General features: G+C 58.9%; 1 protein-coding gene across 1 annotated transcript in view; it reads right to left on the bottom strand.

The window, feature by feature from the left end:
- CFAP91 (cilia and flagella associated protein 91) overlaps positions 1-10,819 on the bottom strand; it is a 49,571-nt gene extending 38,752 nt beyond the window's left edge. The window contains exons 1-3 of the mRNA XM_075332776.1: positions 10,622-10,819; positions 8,271-8,347; positions 4,335-4,492 (exon numbers count right to left, since the gene is read on the bottom strand). Of these exons, the coding sequence (XP_075188891.1) occupies positions 4,335-4,492; positions 8,271-8,347; positions 10,622-10,700 (314 nt within the window). The 5' untranslated portion in view covers positions 10,701-10,819. The remainder of the gene's footprint in view (positions 1-4,334; positions 4,493-8,270; positions 8,348-10,621) is intronic.
- Between the last annotated feature and the right edge of the window lie 8,883 nt (positions 10,820-19,702).

Genomic DNA, 19,702 nt, shown 5'->3' with positions numbered 1-19,702 from the left:
GTCATCATATGTCTGCAGCGCCCCCCGCTGGTGACTGTCAGGTATTACACAGCATCATCATATGTCTGCAGCGCCCCCCGCTGGTCACTGTCAGGTATTACACAGCATCATCATATGTCTGCAGCGCCCCCCGCTGGTCACTGTCAGGTATTACACAGTTGTCATCATCATATGTCTGCAGCGCCCCCCACTGGTCAGTGTCAGGTATTACACAGCTGTCATCATCATATGTCTGCAGCGCCCCCCCGCTGGTCACTGTCAGGTATTACACAGCATCATCATATGTCTGCAGCGCCCCCCGCTGGTCACTGTCAGGTATTACACAGCATCATCATATGTCTGCAGCGCCCCCCGCTGGTGACTGTCAGGTATTACACAGCATCATCATATGTCTGCAGCGCCCCCCGCTGGTCACTGTCAGGTATTACACAGCATCATCGTATGTCTGCAGCGCCCCCCGCTGGTCACTGTCAGGTATTACACAGCTGTCATCATCATATGTCTGCAGCGCCCCCCGCTGGTTACTGTCAGGTATTACACAGCATCATCATATGTCTGCAGCGCCCCCCGCTGGTCACTGTTAGTTATTACACAGCTGTCATCATATGTCTGCAGCGCCCCCCGCTGGTCACTGTCAGGTATTACACAGCATCATCATATGTCTGCAGCGCCCCCCGCTGGTCACTGTCAGGTATTACACAGCTGTCATCATATGTCTGCAGCGCCCCCCGCTGGTCACTGTCAGGTATTACACAGCATCATCATATGTGTGCAGCGCCCCCCGCTGGTCACTGTCAGGTATTACACAGCATCATCATATGTCTGCAGCGCCCCCCGCTGGTCACTGTCAGGTATTACACAGCTGTCATCATATGTCTGCAGCGCCCCCCGCTGGTCACTGTCAGGTATTACACAGCATCATCATATGTCTGCAGCGCCCCCCGCTGGTCACTGTCAGGTATTACACAGCATCATCATATGTGTGCAGCGCCCCCCGCTGGTCAGTGTCAGGTATTACACAGCTGTCATCATATGTCTGCAGCGCCCCCCGCTGGTCAGTGTCAGGTATTACACAGCTGTCATCATATGTCTGCAGCGCCCCCCGCTGGTCAGTGTCAGGTATTACACAGCTGTCATCATATGTCTGCAGCGCCCCCCCGCTGGTCACTGTCAGGTATTACACAGCATCATCATATGTCTGCAGCGCCCCCCGCTGGTCACTGTCAGGTATTACACAGCCGTCATCATATGTCTGCAGCGCCCCCCGCTGGTCAGTGTCAGGTATTACACAGCATCATCATATGTCTGCAGCGCCCCCCCGCTGGTCACTGTCAGGTATTACACAGCATCATCATATGTCTGCAGCGCCCCCCGCTGGTCACTGTCAGGTATTACACAGCTGTCATCATATGTCTGCAGCGCCCCCCACTGGTCACTGTCAGGTATTACACAGCATCATCATATGTCTGCAGCGCCCCCCACTGGTCACTGTCAGGTATTACACAGCTGTCATCATATGTCTGCAGCGCCCCCCGCTGGTCACTGTCAGGTATTACACAGCATCATCATATGTCTGCAGCGCCCCCCGCTGGTCACTGTCAGGTATTACACAGCTGTCATCATATGTCTGCAGCGCCCCCCGCTGGTCACTGTCAGGTATTACACAGCATCATCATATGTCTGCAGCGCCCCCCCGCTGGTCACTGTCAGGTATTACACAGCATCATCATATGTCTGCAGCGCCCCCCGCTGGTCACTGTCAGGTATTACACAGCCGTCATCATATGTCTGCAGCGCCCCCCGCTGGTCAGTGTCAGGTATTACACAGCATCATCATATGTCTGCAGCGCCCCCCCGCTGGTCACTGTCAGGTATTACACAGCATCATCATATGTCTGCAGCGCCCCCCGCTGGTCACTGTCAGGTATTACACAGCTGTCATCATATGTCTGCAGCGCCCCCCACTGGTCACTGTCAGGTATTACACAGCATCATCATATGTCTGCAGCGCCCCCCACTGGTCACTGTCAGGTATTACACAGCTGTCATCATATGTCTGCAGCGCCCCCCGCTGGTCACTGTCAGGTATTACACAGCATCATCATATGTCTGCAGCGCCCCCCGCTGGTCACTGTCAGGTATTACACAGCTGTCATCATATGTCTGCAGCGCCCCCCGCTGGTCACTGTCAGGTATTACACAGCTGTCATCATATGTCTGCAGCGCCCCCCGCTGGTCACTGTCAGGTATTACACAGCTGTCATCATATGTCTGCAGCGCCCCCCACTGGTCACTGTCAGGTATTACACAGCATCATCATATGTCTGCAGCGCCCCCCACTGGTCACTGTCAGGTATTACACAGCTGTCATCATATGTCTGCAGCGCCCCCCGCTGGTCACTGTCAGGTATTACACAGCATCATCATATGTCTGCAGCGCCCCCCGCTGGTCACTGTCAGGTATTACACAGCTGTCATCATATGTCTGCAGCGCCCCCCGCTGGTCACTGTCAGGTATTACACAGCATCATCATATGTCTGCAGCGCCCCCCCGCTGGTCACTGTCAGGTATTACACAGCATCATCATATGTCTGCAGCGCCCCCCGCTGGTCACTGTCAGGTATTACACAGCCGTCATCATATGTCTGCAGCGCCCCCCGCTGGTCAGTGTCAGGTATTACACAGCATCATCATATGTCTGCAGCGCCCCCCCGCTGGTCACTGTCAGGTATTACACAGCATCATCATATGTCTGCAGCGCCCCCCGCTGGTCACTGTCAGGTATTACACAGCTGTCATCATATGTCTGCAGCGCCCCCCACTGGTCACTGTCAGGTATTACACAGCATCATCATATGTCTGCAGCGCCCCCCACTGGTCACTGTCAGGTATTACACAGCTGTCATCATATGTCTGCAGCGCCCCCCGCTGGTCACTGTCAGGTATTACACAGCATCATCATATGTCTGCAGCGCCCCCCGCTGGTCACTGTCAGGTATTACACAGCTGTCATCATATGTCTGCAGCGCCCCCCGCTGGTCACTGTCAGGTATTACACAGCTGTCATCATATGTCTGCAGCGCCCCCCGCTGGTCACTGTCAGGTATTACACAGCATCATCATATGTCTGCAGCGCCCCCCGCTGGTCACTGTCAGGTATTACACAGCTATCATCATATGTCTGCAGCGCCCCCCACTGGTCACTGTCAGGTATTACACAGCTGTCATCATATGTCTGCAGCGCCCCCCGCTGGTCACTGTCAGGTATTACACAGCTGTCATCATATGTCTGCAGCGCCCCCCGCTGGTCACTGTCAGGTATTACACAGCTGTCATCATATGTCTGCAGCGCCCCCCGCTGGTCACTGTCAGGTATTACACAGCATCATCATATATCTGCAGCGCCCCCCGCTGGTCACTGTCAGGTATTACACAGCATCATCATATGTCTGCAGCGCCCCCCGCTGGTCACTGTCAGGTATTACTCAGCATCATCATATGTCTGCAGCACCCCCCGCTGGTCACTGTCAGGTATTACACAGCATCATCATATGTCTGCAGCGCCCCCCGCTGGTCACTGTCAGGTATTACACAGCTGTCATCATATGTCTGCAGCGCCCCCCGCTGGTCACTGTCAGGTATTACACAGCATCATCATATGTCTGCAGCGCCCCCCGCTGGTCACTGTCAGGTATTACACAGCATCATCATATGTCTGCAGCGCCCCCCGCTGGTCACTATCAGGTATTACACAGCATCATCATATGTCTGCAGCGCCCCCCGCTGGTCACTGTCAGGTATTACACAGCTGTCATCATATGTCTGCAGCGCCCCCCGCTGGTCACTGTCAGGTATTACACAGCATCATCATATGTCTGCAGCGCCCCCCGCTGGTCACTGTCAGGTATTACACAGCTGTCATCATATGTCTGCAGCGCCCCCCGCTGGTCACTGTCAGGTATTACACAGCTGTCATCATATGTCTGCAGCGCCCCCCGCTGGTCACTGTCACGTATTACACAGCTGTCATCATATGTCTGCAGCGCCCCCCGCTGGTCACTGTCAGGTATTACACAGCTGTCATCATATGTCTGCAGCGCCCCCCGCTGGTCACTGTCAGGTATTACACAGCTGTCATCATATGTCTGCAGCGCCCCCCGCTGGTCACTGTCAGGTATTACACAGCATCATCATATGTCTGCAGCGCCCCCCGCTGGTCACTGTCAGGAATTACACAGCATCATCATATGTCTGCAGCGCCCCCCGCTGGTCACTGTCAGGTATTACACAGCATCATCATATGTCTGCAGCGCCCCCCGCTGGTAGGACTCACACATGCAGCTGGTTCAGCGCTTTCCTTCTCTGCTCGTCTCTTCCCTTCCACCGTCGGTCGATGAATTGGGGGACGGGGTCCCTGAGCTGCAGTCGGAGGGTGAATCGCGGCTGATGAACCAACTCACTGAACATCGAGGGGAACTCCGGGACTTTTTGCTGAAAGAAAAGAAGGTAAAAATCAACTGACACCCCCAATGTAAGAACAGTGGGGTCCTGCACTGACCGCCGGCCCCTAATGTAAGAACAGTGGGGTCCTGCACTGACCGCCGGCCCCTAATGTAAGAACAGTGGGGTCCTGCACTGACCGCCGGCCCCTAATGTAAGAACAGTGGGGTCCTGCACTGACCGCCGGCCCCTAATGTAAGAACAGAGGGGTCCTGCACTGACCGCCGGCCCCTAATGTAAGAACAGAGGGGTCCTGCACTGACCGCCGGCCCCTAATGTAAGAACAGTGGGGTCCTGCACTGACCGCCGGCCCCTAATGTAAGAACAGAGGGGTCCTGCACTGACCGCCGGCCCCGAATGTAAGAACAGTGGGGTGCTGCACTGACCGCCGGCCCCTAATGTAAGAACAGTGGGGTCCTGCACTGACCGCCGGCCCCTAATGTAAGAACAGTAGGGTCCTGCACTGACCACCGGCCCCTAATGTAAGAACAGAGGGGTCCTGCACTGACCGCCGGCCCCTAATGTAAGAACAGTGGGGTCCTGCACTGACCGCCGGCCCCGAATGTAAGAACAGTGGGGTCCTGCACTAACCGCCGGCCCCTAATGTAAGAACAGTGGGGTCCTGCACTGACCGCCGGCCCCTAATGTAAGAACAGAGGGGTCCTGCACTGACCGCCGGCCTCTAATGTAAGAACAGAGGGGTCCTGCACTGACCGCCGGCCTCTAATGTAAGAACAGAGGGGTCCTGCACTGACCGCCGGCCTCTAATGTAAGAACAGAGGGGTCCTGCACTGGCCGCCGGCCTCTAATGTAAGAACAGTAGGGTCCTGCATCTGCAGCGGTGGACATGCTGATACGTGTAGTGCATGTGACTGATCGCAGCTGTGGCCAAATTAGATGAAGTTTCAGGAGGGACTCAACTGGGGAAAAGCGCAGAGTAAAGCAGCAGCAGAGCGCCCCCGGCAGGACTGGAGTGCTGCGGGGTGCGGCTCGTCCCTAGGTTCCCGGACACTGCCCCCCACACTCCTCCCAGGCTGCCGCCGCTGCCCCCACACTCCTCCCAGGCTACCCCCACACTCCTCCCAGGCTGCCCCTGCTCCCCCACACTCCTCCCAGGCTGCCCCTGCCCCCCCACACTCCTCCCAGGCTGGCCCTGCTCCCCCACACTCCTCCCAGGCTGGCCCTGCTCCCCCACACTCCTCCCAGGCTGCCCCTGCCCCCCCACACTCCTCCCAGGCTGGCCCTGCCCCCCCACACTCCTCCCAGGCTGCCCCTGCTCCCCCACACTCCTCCCAGGCTGGCCCTGCTCCCCCACACTCCTCCCAGGCTGCCCCTGCCCCCCCACACTCCTCCCAGGCTGGCCCTGCTCCCCCACACTCCTCCCAGGCTGCCCCTGCCCCCCCACACTCCTCCCAGGCTGCCCCTGCTCCCCCACACTCCTCCCAGGCTGCCCCTGCTCCCCCACACTCCTCCCAGGCTGCCGCCGCTGCCCCCACACTCCTCCCAGGCTGCCCCCACACTCCTCCCAGGCTGCCCCCACACTCCTCCCAGGCTGCCCCTGCTCCCCCACACTCCTCCCAGGCTGCCCCTGCTCCCCCACACTCCTCCCAGGCTGCCCCTGCTCCCCCACACTCCTCCCAGGCTGCCCCTGCTCCCCCACACTCCTCCCAGGCTGCCCCTGCTCCCCCACACTCCTCCCAGGCTGCCCCTGCCCCCCACACTCCTCCCAGGCTGCCCCTGCTCCCCCACACTCCTCCCAGGCTGCCCCTGCTCCCCCACACTCCTCCCAGGCTGCCCCTGCTCCCCCACACTCCTCCCAGGCTGCCCCTGCTCCCCCACACTCCTCCCAGGCTGCCCCTGCCCCCCCACACTCCTCCCAGGCTGCCCCTTCCCCCCCCACACTCCTCCCAGGCTGCCCCTGCCCCCCCACACTCCTCCCAGGCTGCCCCTGCCCCCCCCCACACTCCTCCCAGGCTGCCCCTGCCCCCCCACACTCCTCCCAGGCTGCCCCTGCTCCCCCACACTCCTCCCAGGCTGCCCCTGCTCCCCCACACTCCTCCCAGGCTGCCCCTGCCCCCCCACACTCCTCCCAGGCTGCCCCTGCCCCCCCACACTCCTCCCAGGCTGCCCCTGCCCCCCCACACTCCTCCCAGGCTGCCCCTGCCCCCCCACACTCCTCCCAGGCTGCCCCTGCCCCCCCACACTCCTCCCAGGCTGCCCCTGCCCCCCACACTCCTCCCAGGCTGCCCCTCACACTCCTCCCAGGCTGCCCCTGCCCCCCCACACTCCTCCCAGGCTGCCCCTGCCCCCCCACACTCCTCCCAGGCTGCCCCTGCCCCCCCACACTCCTCCCAGGCTGCCCCTGCCCCCCCACACTCCTCCCAGGCTGCCCCTGCCCCCCCACACTCTTCCCAGGATGCCCCTGCCCCCCCACACTCTTCCCAGGCTGCCCCTGCCCCCCCACACTCTTCCCAGGCTGCCCCTGCCCCCCCACACTCTTCCCAGGCTGCCCCTGCCACCCCACACTCTTCCCAGGCTGCCCCTGCCACCCCACACTCTTCCCAGGCTGCCCCTGCCACCCCACACTCTTCCCAGGCTGCCCCTGCCCCCCCACACTCTTCCCAGGCTGCCCCTGCCCCCCCACACTCTTCCCAGGCTGCCCCTGCCCCCCCACACTCTTCCCAGGCTGCCCCTGCCCCCCCACACTCTTCCCAGGCTGCCCCTGCCCCCCCACACTCTTCCCAGGCTGCCCCTGCCCCCCCACACTCTTCCCAGGCTGCCCCTGCCCCCCCACACTCTTCCCAGGCTGCCCCTGCCCCCCCACATTCCTCCCAGGCTGCCCCTGACCCCCCACACTCTTCCCAGGTTGCCCCTGACCCCCCACACTCTTCCCAGGCTGCCCCTGACCCCCCACACTCTTCCCAGGCTGCCCCTGACCCCCCACACTCTTCCCAGGCTGCCCCTGACCCCCCACACTCTTCCCAGGCTGCCGCTGCCCCCCCCCACACTCTTCCCAGGCTGCCGCTGCCCCCCCCACACTCTTCCCAGGCTGCCCCTGACCCCCCACACTCTTCCCAGGCTGCCCCTGACCCCCCACACTCTTCCCAGGCTGCCCATGCCCCCCCACACTCTTCCCAGGCTGCCCCTGCCCCCCCCCACACTCTTCCCAGGCTGCCCCTGCCCCCCCACACTCTTCCCAGGCTGCTGCTCATGTCAGCGTCTCAGCCGTGCCTTCGGCCCCAGCTGTCAATCATCAGGATGGCTCCGCCCCTCTCCACTTCCCGCAATCCCAAAACCTGACAGACGCCCCAGGTGACGGGCTATTTTTGTGGGGATCCGCGGTCCCTGCGGTGTTATGGAGGAGCCGGCGCTCAGAACCCCCCTTTTTCCTACACTACATTTCCCCTGCAGGGGGCGCTGCGAGAGTCGCTGCAGTCTCCAGTGACACAGCCCGGAGATATCTGCACAGCTGTGCATGCACCGCGCGGGCGACACGGGCATCGGGGCTGAGAACGTATCATACAGCGGGGTCCTCTGGATATCGCCGGGATCAGAGACCACTCCAGTCACGGGCAGTTAACCCCTTTATACCCAGGACAAAGATCCCGCCCACGTGGCCCTCCTGGAGGATTGCAGACAGCGCCCCCCGCAGGACGGAAGACCAAAGCAGAGACTATGAGCTGCCCCATGTCTGCTGGTGACGTCTACACCCTGCGGTCAGATGTGGGCGACGCTCGCAGTCTCAGGCGTGGACCCTCTCTGTACGCACCATGCGGTCATGTGACACGTGTGCCCGGAGCGTGGCCTGCGCGTGGTCCTTCTCACTGGATAACGTGTGCACAGGGTCTGCGGGAGAAAAGCAGGAAATGTCACAGGAGGACGGCGGCTACACCCCGAAACATGGACGTACGGAACGCAGGACGGCGGCTACACCCCGAAACATGGACGCACGGAACGGAGGACGGCGGCTACACCCCGAAACATGGACGTACGGAACGGAGGACGGCGGCTACACCCCGAAACATGGACGCACGGAACGGAGGATGGCGGCTACACCCCGAAACATGGACGCACGGAACGGAGGACGGCTACACCCCGAAACATGGACGCACGGAACGGAGGACGGCTACACCCCGAAACATGGACGTACGGAACGGAGGACGGCGGCTACACCCCGAAACATGGATGCACAGAACGCAGGACGGCGGCTACACCCCGAAACAAGGACGCACGGAACCGAGGACGGCGGCTACACCCCAAAACATGGACGCACGGAACGGAGGTCGGCGGCTACACCCCGAAACATGGACGCACGGAACGGAGGACGGCGGCTACACCCCGAAACATGGACGCACGGAACGGAGGACGGCAGCTACACCCCGAAACATGGACGCACGGAACGGAGGACGGCGGCTACACCCCGAAACAGATGCACGGAACGGAGGACGGCGGCTACACCCCGAAACATGGACGCACGGAACGGAGGACGGCGGCTACACCCCGAAACATGGACGTACGGAACGGAGGACGGCGGCTACACCCCGAAACATGGACGCACGGAACGGAGGACGGCGGCTACACCCCGAAACATGGACGTACGGAACGGAGGACGGCGGCTACACCCTGAAACATGGACGCACGGAACGGAGGACGGCGGCTACACCCCGAAACATGGACGTACGGAACCGAGGACGGCGGCTACACCCCGAAACATGGACGTACGGAACCGAGGACGGCGGCTACACCCCGAAACACGGACGCACGGAACGCAGGACGGCGGCTACACCCCGAAACATGGACGCACGGAACGGAGGACGGCGGCTACACCCCGAAACATGGACGTACGGAACGGAGGACGGCGGCTACACCCCGAAACATGGACGCACGGAACGGAGGACGGCGGCTACACCCCGAAACATGGACGTACGGAACCGAGGACGGCGGCTACACCCCGAAACATGGACGTACGGAACCGAGGACGGCGGCTACACCCCGAAACACGGACGCACGGAACGCAGGACGGCGGCTACACCCCGAAACACGGACGCACGGAACGCAGGACGGCGGCTACACCCCGAAACATGGACGCATGGAACGGAGGACGGCGGCTACACCCCGAAACATGGACGCACGGAACGGAGGCTACACCCCGAAACATGGACGCACGGAACGGAGGCTACACCCCGAAACATGGACGCACGGAACGGAGGACGGCGGGGTCAGGTATAATTCGGGGGGCCTCGGTATAATTCGGGGGGGGGGTCAGGTATGATTTGTGGGGTTGCAGTATAATTCGGGGAGGGGGTATCAGTCAGGTATAATTCGGGGGGGGGGGTCAGGTATGATTTGTGGGGTTGCAGTATAATTCGGGGGAGGGGTATCAGTCAGGTATAATTCGGGGGGGGTCAGGTATGATTTGTGGGGTTGCAGTATAATTCGGGGAGGGGGTATCAGTCAGGTATAATTCGGGGGGGGGGGGTCAGGTATGATTTGTGGGGTTGCAGTATAATTCGGGGGAGGGGTATCAGTCAGGTATAATTCGGGGGGGGTCAGGTATGATTTGTGGGGTTGCAGTATAATTCGGGGAGGGGGTATCAGTCAGGTATAATTCGGGGGGGGGTCAGGTATGATTTGTGGGGTTGCAGTATAATTCGGGGAGGGGGTATCAGTCAGGTATAATTCGGGGGAGGGGGGGGGCGATATAATTCGGGGGAGGGGTATCAGTCAGGTATAATTCGGGGGGGGTCAGGTATGATTTGTGGGGTTGCAGTATAATTCGGGGAGGGGGTATCAGTCAGGTATAATTCGGGGGGGGGGGTCAGGTATGATTTGTGGGGTTGCAGTATAATTCGGGGGAGGGGTATCAGTCAGGTATAATTCGGGGGGGGTCAGGTATGATTTGTGGGGTTGCAGTATAATTCGGGGAGGGGGTATCAGTCAGGTATAATTCGGGGGGGGGTCAGGTATGATTTGTGGGGTTGCAGTATAATTCGGGGAGGGGGTATCAGTCAGGTATAATTCGGGGGAGGGGGGGCGATATAATTCGGGGGAGGGGGGGCGGTATAATTCGGGGTGTCGGGGCTCGGGCTCTCTGGCGCCGTCCTCCCCTCTCCCCGGTACCGTATAGGAAGTCGTAGCTGCGGCCGGGCCGGTGTCGCGCGGTGGGGCCCGGCGGGGCCAGGGTCAGGGTCCGGCTCATGCTGCTGCTGCTGAGGCGCTCAGGCCGCTATGGAGCCGCGCAACCTGTCACCATGGAGACGGAGGGTCGCGGCATGGCGTTGCCAGGACACATTAGTCACGTGACAGTGTTAGTGACTACATTTCCCGGCGTCCTCTGAGCGCGCTGTACACGTGACTGGGTCACGTGTGTTTTGCGATCCCTGTTTCAGGTGCGGATGGCAGCGGACACGTGACCGCAGGACCCGCCCACAGGAGGAGGAGCCGGGCCGCGCAGGGGAGCTGTGTACACGAAACGGGGGACAGCGGTCAGTGACCGGCCTCCTGCCCCCCCCCTCTCCCCCCGCCCCGGCATCGGTCACGTGACGCCACAGCTGCAGGAAGCTTCTGCTAAGGTTGTAGTGTATGGAAATCTCCGCACATTGTCCGGTGCAATATACAGGACACGAGCAGCTCTGGGTGCATATGGCTATTCTGTGCCGGACCCTCCCTGTATATACCAGCACCAGCATAGATAAAGAGATCTGTATACAAAGGATGTCTAAACCTCTTTTACTGTATGCTAATGAGCGCGGGGACTAGTCCTGTGGGCGGTGCTTCCTTGGTCAGTCGGCTCATTAGCATATTAGTGGGCCCCTGTGGGTGCTATCATGCTAATGAATGCGCAGCGTCACAGGACACTCACCTCTCCACCGCCATGTGACGCCCTGGACAAGCCAGGGGCCACAGAGAACACCCACACACTCCACACTCCACACACCACACCCCACACCCCACACTCCACACTCCACACACCACACCCCACACCCCACACCCCACACTCCACACTCCACACTCCACACTCCACACTCCACACTCCACACACCACACCCCACACCCCACACCCCCCACACACCCCACACCCCGGTCAGGCACACCGAAGTCAGACACAAAATCCTTGTTGCCTTCCTCCAGGGGCTGATGTCCACACCAGGGGGTGGAGCCAGGCGGTTGGCCCCGCCCACTGAGGAGTTCACAGTCCTGGAGGCGGGAAAAGAGTGCAGATCAGTTTGGAAGTGGAAGTGAGAGGAAGGAGAGTGCCAGTCGAGCAGCCTGAAGTTGGTCCGGGTGTGTGGCCCGGACGGATCAGCAAGGTTGGCAGACGGTGGTGACCGTCTGCAGGAGAGGCTGATCGGAGTCTACCGTAAGGACCGTGGACGGGCGGTGGCCCGGCGGTACCGGACCGGTACACAAAGAGAAGTCAGCACCATCTGGCAGGGGCTTGCGGACCCCGGCAAGGATAGGAGTCGCTGTGAATTTGCCGAATTCGTTAGTGAAGGGAACCTCCTGGGTTTCCCAACAGCCAAGTCCCGTCAGAAGGCAACCGTCCAACCGAGAGAGGGAAACACAGTCACCGCCAAGGCTAAAGTTACCAGGGCCAGAGCCTGCGGGCAAAAGGGGCTCCTCCAGCCCATACCCAAGCTGGGGAGTGGGTTACCGGTGGGAACCCATTGGAACCGTTTACAGTACATAGGTGCAGGGAAAGGCAGTCACCATCAACCTGCCGGGAGGAGAAACAACACCGCAGCCGTCTGTGGGACCCGTCCATCCAGCCGTGTGTTTTACCGAGAACTGTGCCCTCATCATTGGCTGAGTGAGTACCACCGTGCCGTGCGGCACCGCGCTGCCCCCGCGACCCTGCACCTCGCCGGGCCCCGTAACCCGCCTGCCATCCATCCCTACCCCATCACCGGGCCCCGGGACATCCAACCCCCTACCCACGGAGGGGAGAACTAACATCAAGGCTGCTCCTTGTCACCGCTCCCGGGATCCCCGTCCAGAGCAGCGGTGGTGTCACCAATCTCACCACAACCGTGGGCGGCGTCACGGACAATAAATCCCCACAATCAATCCCCACCCTTTTCACTCATGGGCGGGAAGCGCCGCTCGAGTCCCCGGGATCCGGCCCACCGCTCGAGCCACCACAAAGCAGCAGCAGCCGCCGGACCCGAGCAGTGGGAGAGCGCAGCGTCCCCTCCTCCGCCCGCGACACCATCACCGCCCGACCCTGGATTTTGTCTCCCAGTCATGTGCACTGTTAGGCTATGTGCCCACGGGAGCTTGTTTCTGCGCATTTTTCTGGATTTTCCAGATAAATCCGCAGGTTTTAGCATGTACAGTCACTCCCCATGGTATCCTATGGGACATGGGGAGTGCTGCGTCCACGCTGCGGAAAGTGCAGCTGCTGACCATGCTGCGGATGTCTGCATCTGCAGGTATAATTGCATGTCAATTATCCATGTGGAATTACCTGCGGATGTCCCGGCCCTCCGCCATGGAGATAGAGGCCGGGACGTCCGCAGGTAAGTCCGCATGTTTCCCGCAGCTATTCCGCTGTAATCTCGCAGCTAAAAATAGCTGCGGACGCCGGCGGGCAGCTTCGGGAAACATGCGCTCGTACCTGGGGATACATCTGCAGGTACGAGCGCCCGTGGGCACATAGCCTTAAGCTGAGTGTACTCGTCCTGGCTTCAAACTGAAGCAGTGCACATGACCGAAACTCCGCCCAGGGGACTAGTCCCCTCGCTCATTAGCATAGGATAAGTGATTTTTGTTGATAATCCGTCTGAATACAATCAATGAAAACCAAAACCGCACCGAGCCGGAGAATGCGTGATCACCATTTGTTGTTGCAAATATAGCAGCGTAGTCACGTGGGCGAGCAGACCAAACAGACGAAATCCGAGGCAAACGATAACCGAGATCAACGAAAACCGAGATCAACAAAAACCGAGATCAACGAAAACCGAGGCATCACTGTCCTGTTTCTATAGATCTCTATATCTCTGTGAGTGTATACAGGGACGGTCCGGCAGGGATCAGCGATATTGTAACGTCCTGGAGCTGGAGTCACTGGGCCGTGCACCGGACTCCCCCAGAGAGGCAACCCCGAGCTAACCCCTGTACAGGGACTGTGCGATCACCCCACCGGAGGGCCTAGATGCACGGGAGCCGGAACACTAGGGGTACGGGATAAGAGTCCTTCAGGGATCTGCACAGGAATGTCTCTGAGTCCAACGAGCACCGTGGGCCGGACGGATGACTGGAACCGGGTTCAGGTGCCGGGTAGTCACAGCCGACAGGGTCCGGGTCCAGCGAGATGTGCCGGCTGATGTACCAGGTGGAATCGGGGATTGGTGACGGGTTCAGGCTGATGGAGGATGGCGGGATCCTCAGCAGACAGTGACCGGAGCAACTCCTGGGGAATCAGCCGTCAGGACCAGGTTGAGGCGACAGACGGGCTCTGCGGAAGAGACAGGGTTAAACAGGAGATAAGGTACAGAGGGACCTGAGCACCCAGCTATGGGAACACGATGATCAGGCCCCGCCCATAAGTAACAGGAAGTCTTATATACCCTGCACCTGCGATCAGCTATATCCTGTTCCAGGGACGCTGGCCCTATAAGACCAGGCGAGTGAGCGCGGCCCTATACACATGCATGAAGCCCGGGAGCCAGAGGCAAACACAGGAGGCCGGGGACACAGAGACAGGATCAGTGGGTACGGAGCGGTGCCGGGGACACAGAGACAGGATCAGTGGGTACGGAGCGGTGCCGGGACACAGAGACAGGATCAGTGGGTACGGAGCGGTGCCGGGACACAGAGACAGGATCAGTGGGTACGGAGCGGTGCCGGGACACAGAGACCGAATCAGTGGGTACGGAGCGGTGCCAGGACACAGAGACAGGATACGTGGGTACAGAGCGGTGCCAGGACACAGAGACCGAATCAGTGGGTACGGAGCGGTGGCGGGACACAGAGACCGAATCAGTGGGTATGGAGCGGTGCCAGGACACAGAGACAGGATACGTGGGTACGGAGCGGTGCCGGAACACAGAGACCGGATTAGTGGGTAAGGAGTGTTGCTGTGACACCGAGACCGGATCAGTGGGTAAGGAGTGTTGCTGTGACACCGAGACCGGATCAGTGGGTAAGGAGTGTTGCTGTGACACTGAGACCGGATCAGTGGGTAAGGAGTGTTGCTGTGACACCGAGACCGGATCAGTGGGTAAGGAGTTTTGCCGGGACCCTGGGAGCATGACAGTACCTCCTCCCCACAGCCAAGCCGGGAACCCGCGCAGCAGGGGAGCAGCAAGATCCACCCGAAGGGAGGCTCGGTCCAAGGATGTCTTGACGGCACTCCCCATGTTGGAAACATCCGCGGAGAGCGCACCAGCAGCAGTGACACCAGAACCTGCGGGCAGCCGCCGGGGTTTCTTGTCGCGGGCACAGGACGGACATGCTGACACAAAAGAGATAACGTCTTTGCGGAGAGACGGCCACCAATAGTGCCGAGCGATCAGGCACCGAGGCTTCTTCGGACCCTCATGTCCAGCCGGTTTCGAGGAATGGCCCCAAAGAAGTACTCTCCGTCTGTCATTTTCTGCCACGAAGGTTCTTCCCGGGGGAAGTTGTGACACGGTGACCGGAGACACCGAGATGACCTCACGAGGACGGGCGGTGGACTGGTCCTTCTCTGCCACCTGCTCTGCGGGTACAAAGGGCCGAGACTAAGCATCCGGTGACGGAGGCGGCAGGAATGGACGCACTGGCTGCAGACAGGTCTCGTGACAAGATGAGCCCCAACAGGTAATCTCTCCAGAGCGCCAACTGACGACAGGTTCATGTACTCGTGACCAGGGTAGGCCCGGCAGTTTCGGGAGGACATATAGAGCAATTTTTCGGTATGCAGAGCGCCAATATGGAGTTCCACGGGTTTGGTAATAAACAACACAGATTCGGATAGGGGTTTTCCATCCACGGAAGCAATCACAAGGGGTTTTGAAAGCGGGATGACAGGTATCCGGTACTTGTCCACCGTAGTCTGTCGGATGAAATTGCCCGCAGAACCGGAATCCAAACATGCCTCCGCAGTGAACCGGACCTCCTCCACTGTCACTTGGACGGTCATGGTGACCGGGGACGAGAGGGACTTGGCGCTTAGGGTGGCCGTTCCCACCAACCCTAGGCCTGGAAGTTCCGGCCTCTCCGGGCAGGAACGGATCAGATGTGTGTTATCCCCACAATAGAGGCATAGACCCTTAGCGAGCCGCTCTGCCCAGCGTAGTGCAGCTTGACTCAGACGATCCACTTGCATGGGTTCTGAAGTATACGGATCGGACGACATCAACTGTGGGGGAGCGGGGGTCTTCGGAGTAGGAACAGGGCGTACCGGCCTCCTCTCACGGATGGCTTCCTTGGTCCGTTCTTGAAAGCAGAGGTCAATCCGGGAGGCCAGAGAGATGAGGCCATCCAAGGTAGTTGGAAAGTCCCTCCCAGAAGGCGGTGGACAATGCTTCATTGTTCCATCCTAGTTCAGAGGCAAGCGTGCGGAAACGGATGGCATACTGGCCAACCGTTAGGGAGCCTTGGCGTACCCGAAGAAGTGAAGAAGCCACTGAGGCGGTGTGCCCGGACTCATTAAAGGTTCGGCGAAAGGACTCCAAAAACTCCCGAATGTTGTGGGTAACTGGATCTTCTCACTCCCACAGGGGGTTCATCCAAGCCAATGCCTGCCCCTCAAGATGGGACATCACGAAGGCCACCTTTGCTTGGTCTGAGGCAAACAGATGTGGAAGCAACTTGAAATGCAGGGAGCATTGGTTCAGGAAGCCTCTGCAGGTCTTGGGATCCCCCGCATAGCGAGGCGGAGCAGCGAGGCCGAGGAGACAACACCCTGACGAAGGTGACGCCGAAACGTGCGTGTCGGGGCTGGCGTCACATGTGAGCACAGGTCTCGTGTCCAGGTAAAAAAAACCTTTCTCTGTATACCTATTATATCCCTATTCCGGTGGATCTGTTCATCTGCCATAGTTACTCTTTACATTACAGGCCTTATTAATGATCAGGTGCTGTGCAACTTTATAACCTCTAACTATACATGCACATCTCTATAACCCCCCCTTTTTTACTCACTTGCTGTGCATGTACACTTTTATAGCCTCTATCTACACATGTCCATGCAACCTTCATTTGATCACTTATCACAGTCACCATCACTGCTCATACTAATGTGTATTTTGATAAATTTGGCTGTTTTTTAACACTCCCTTTGGCTAGCAATATATATGACCACCATCCCCCTTTCTTCCCCCCTTTTTTTCATTAAAGAGATACCTGATGGTCTATTTTTATATATGCCATAGATATTACTGTGAATAACCATGTTTTTTGATTTGGTATTAACATAAACCATCAGCTTCAGTATTGTAATCCCTGTGCATTGACGCCTGTCCCTGCCTCACTCAATATTTATGCATGTGCCGCCTGTTTTTAGGTTCCCTGCCAGTTGCCATTCATTTCCAATAATAGTTATACTCTTTTGACTATATCGGTTTCCTTTAGAATTTGTTGTCCTATATCTCGGTGCCTGGCCTCTGTTACCGTAGGTCAGCTACATCCATATGACCCACACACTATCATTTTGATTATATATTTATTGTCTTACATCATATATTCTTTAGTGTTGTGTATGGTCGTTTTCTTTGATCAACCTCTGTATATACGAGGAGACAACGGGTTCGGACGCAGTCGCTGTTTGCTGCGTCGACGAGGACGAGGCTGCGGTCTGTATCGTGAACAAACGGTGGTCCACAGACGCCAGGAAATTCAGAATGCGGTAGAGGGTTTCGCGCTGTCGCATCAGTTCCTGGCGCAGTTCAGCCGCTTGTGCTCCGGCGGAATCCATGGCCTGATCAATCTGTAACGTCCTGGAGGTGGAGTCACTGGGCCGTGCACCGGACTCCCCCAGAGAGGCAACCCGGAGCTAACCCCTGTACAGGCACTGTCCGATCACCCCACCGGAGGGCCTGGATGCACGGGAGCCGGAACACTAGAGGTACGGGATAAGAGTCCTTCAGGGGTCTGCACAGGAATGTCTCTGAGTCCAACGACCACCGTGGGCCGGACGGATGACTGGAACCGGGTTCAGGTGCCGGGTAGTCACAGCCGACAGGGTCCGGGTCCAGCGAGACGTGCAGGCTGATGTACCAGGTGGAATCGGGGACCGGTGACGGGTTCAGGCTGCTGGGAGATGGCGGGATCCTCAGCAGACAGTGACCGGGAGACTTCCTGGGGAATCAGCAGTCAGGACCAGGTTGAGGCGACAGACGGGCTCTGCAGAAGAGACAGGGTTAAACAGGAGCTAAGGTACAGAGGGACCGGAACACCCAGCTATGGGAACACGATGATCAGGCCCCGCCCATAAGTAACAGGAAGTCTCATATACCCTGCACCTGCGATCAGCTATATCCTGCTCCAGGGACGCTGGCCCTATAAGACCAGGAGAGTGAGCGCAGCCCTATACACATGCATGAAGCCCGGGAGCCAGAGGCAAGCACAGGAGGCCGGAGGGACGCAGGGGAGCAAGAGCTGGAGCAGCGGCCGCGATCGGTGAGCACATGGACCGGATCAGTGGGTACGGAGCGGCGTTGTGACACCGAGACCGGATCAGTGGGTAAGGAGCGTTGCCGCGACACAGAGATCGGATCAGTGGGTAAGGAGCATTGCCGGAACACCGAGACCGGATCAGTGGGTAAGGAGCGTTGCCGGGAGCGTGACAGATATGCTCAGAAATGCTCGTGATCCAGGGGCAGAGGGGACCTGACAGATTGATTAAGTTTTATTTCTATAGCGCCAACATATTCCGCAGCGCTTAGGTTCCCTTTAACTGCAAGGACAGCTCACGGCCTACTGCGATCCGCGACCCACCGAGATGCGCGACCCGCTGAGATCTATAAGCTGCCTGAGATCTGCATCCCACCAGAATGATCCACCACCCGCTGAGATTCGCAACCCACTGAGATCTTTGACCCACCCAAGATCTGCGTCCCACTGAGATGATGCACATCCTGCCAAGATCCAGCACCCTACAAGATCCGCCACCCGCCGAGGTCCGTGATTCTCCTAGATGCACCACCCGCCGAGATTCACCATTCTACAAGATATGCAACTCGCTGAGATCCACGATCCTCTGAGATCTGCCACCCATCAAAATTAATATCACCAAGATCAACAACATCACCAAGATCCGTGACCCTCTGAGATCTGCAACCCACTAAGATTCATGACCTGCCGAGATCCACAACCCCTTTTGAGAGCCACGACCCCCTCCAGATCCAAAGCCCACCAAGATCAACAACATCGCCAAGATCCGGGACCCTCTGAGATCATGACCTGCCGAGATCCACGACCTGACAAGATCCACCACCCCACCTGAGATCCACGACTCCCCCAGATCCCAAACCTGCTGAGATCAACGACCCTGCCAAGATCCATGTCCGCCGAGATGCACAACTCGCCGAGATTCACAGTTTGCAGAGATCCATGACCCTCTGAGATCTGACGAGATCCAAGAGCCACGACCTGCTAAGATCAATGACACCGCTGCAATCCACAACACAGCCAGATTCACGACCCACCGAGATCCACCACCTACCGAGATCAACAATATCACTGCCAAGATCCACGACCCTCTGAGATCCTCCAAGCTTTGCGACCTGCTGGGATCCATGACACAGCCAGATTCGCAATCTGAGATCTGTGACCCACTGAGATAAAATCCACAACCCGATCTCAATGACACCGCCGAGATCCACGACTTACTGAGACCAATGACACCGCTGAGATACATGAGCCGCCAGGATCCGCCACCCCCCGTGATCTGTGTCTCCATGTGCCACGCGTGGCGGGGTCTCGGGGTTCAGCCGTCAGCGCTGGGAATCCTGTCCATTGCGCACGCCGCTACTGATGCGTTTTCTGACATCTCTACCTGCAGATCCGCCAGCAGCGCGCCACATCCGCGTCTCCACCGCCCGTCACCACCGGACGCTTATCTCTGAGCCCCCCTGTGTCTTGTGCCCCCTCACACATCACCTGGGGAGCAGGTCCCCTGGATTTAACCCCCTGTAGTCTGGATGACGCCCAGGTTTGTGCTTCTTTGTCCCTCCAGATGTTAATGCCTGTGTTTTCTGTCTCTCTGAGGAC

The sequence above is a fragment of the Anomaloglossus baeobatrachus genome, chromosome 2 (assembly GCF_048569485.1).
Source record: "Anomaloglossus baeobatrachus isolate aAnoBae1 chromosome 2, aAnoBae1.hap1, whole genome shotgun sequence".
NCBI lineage: Eukaryota > Metazoa > Chordata > Amphibia > Anura > Aromobatidae > Anomaloglossus > Anomaloglossus baeobatrachus.
Note: the sequence above shows the minus strand (reverse complement) of the source record. Positions and strands in the feature narration are given on the sequence as shown.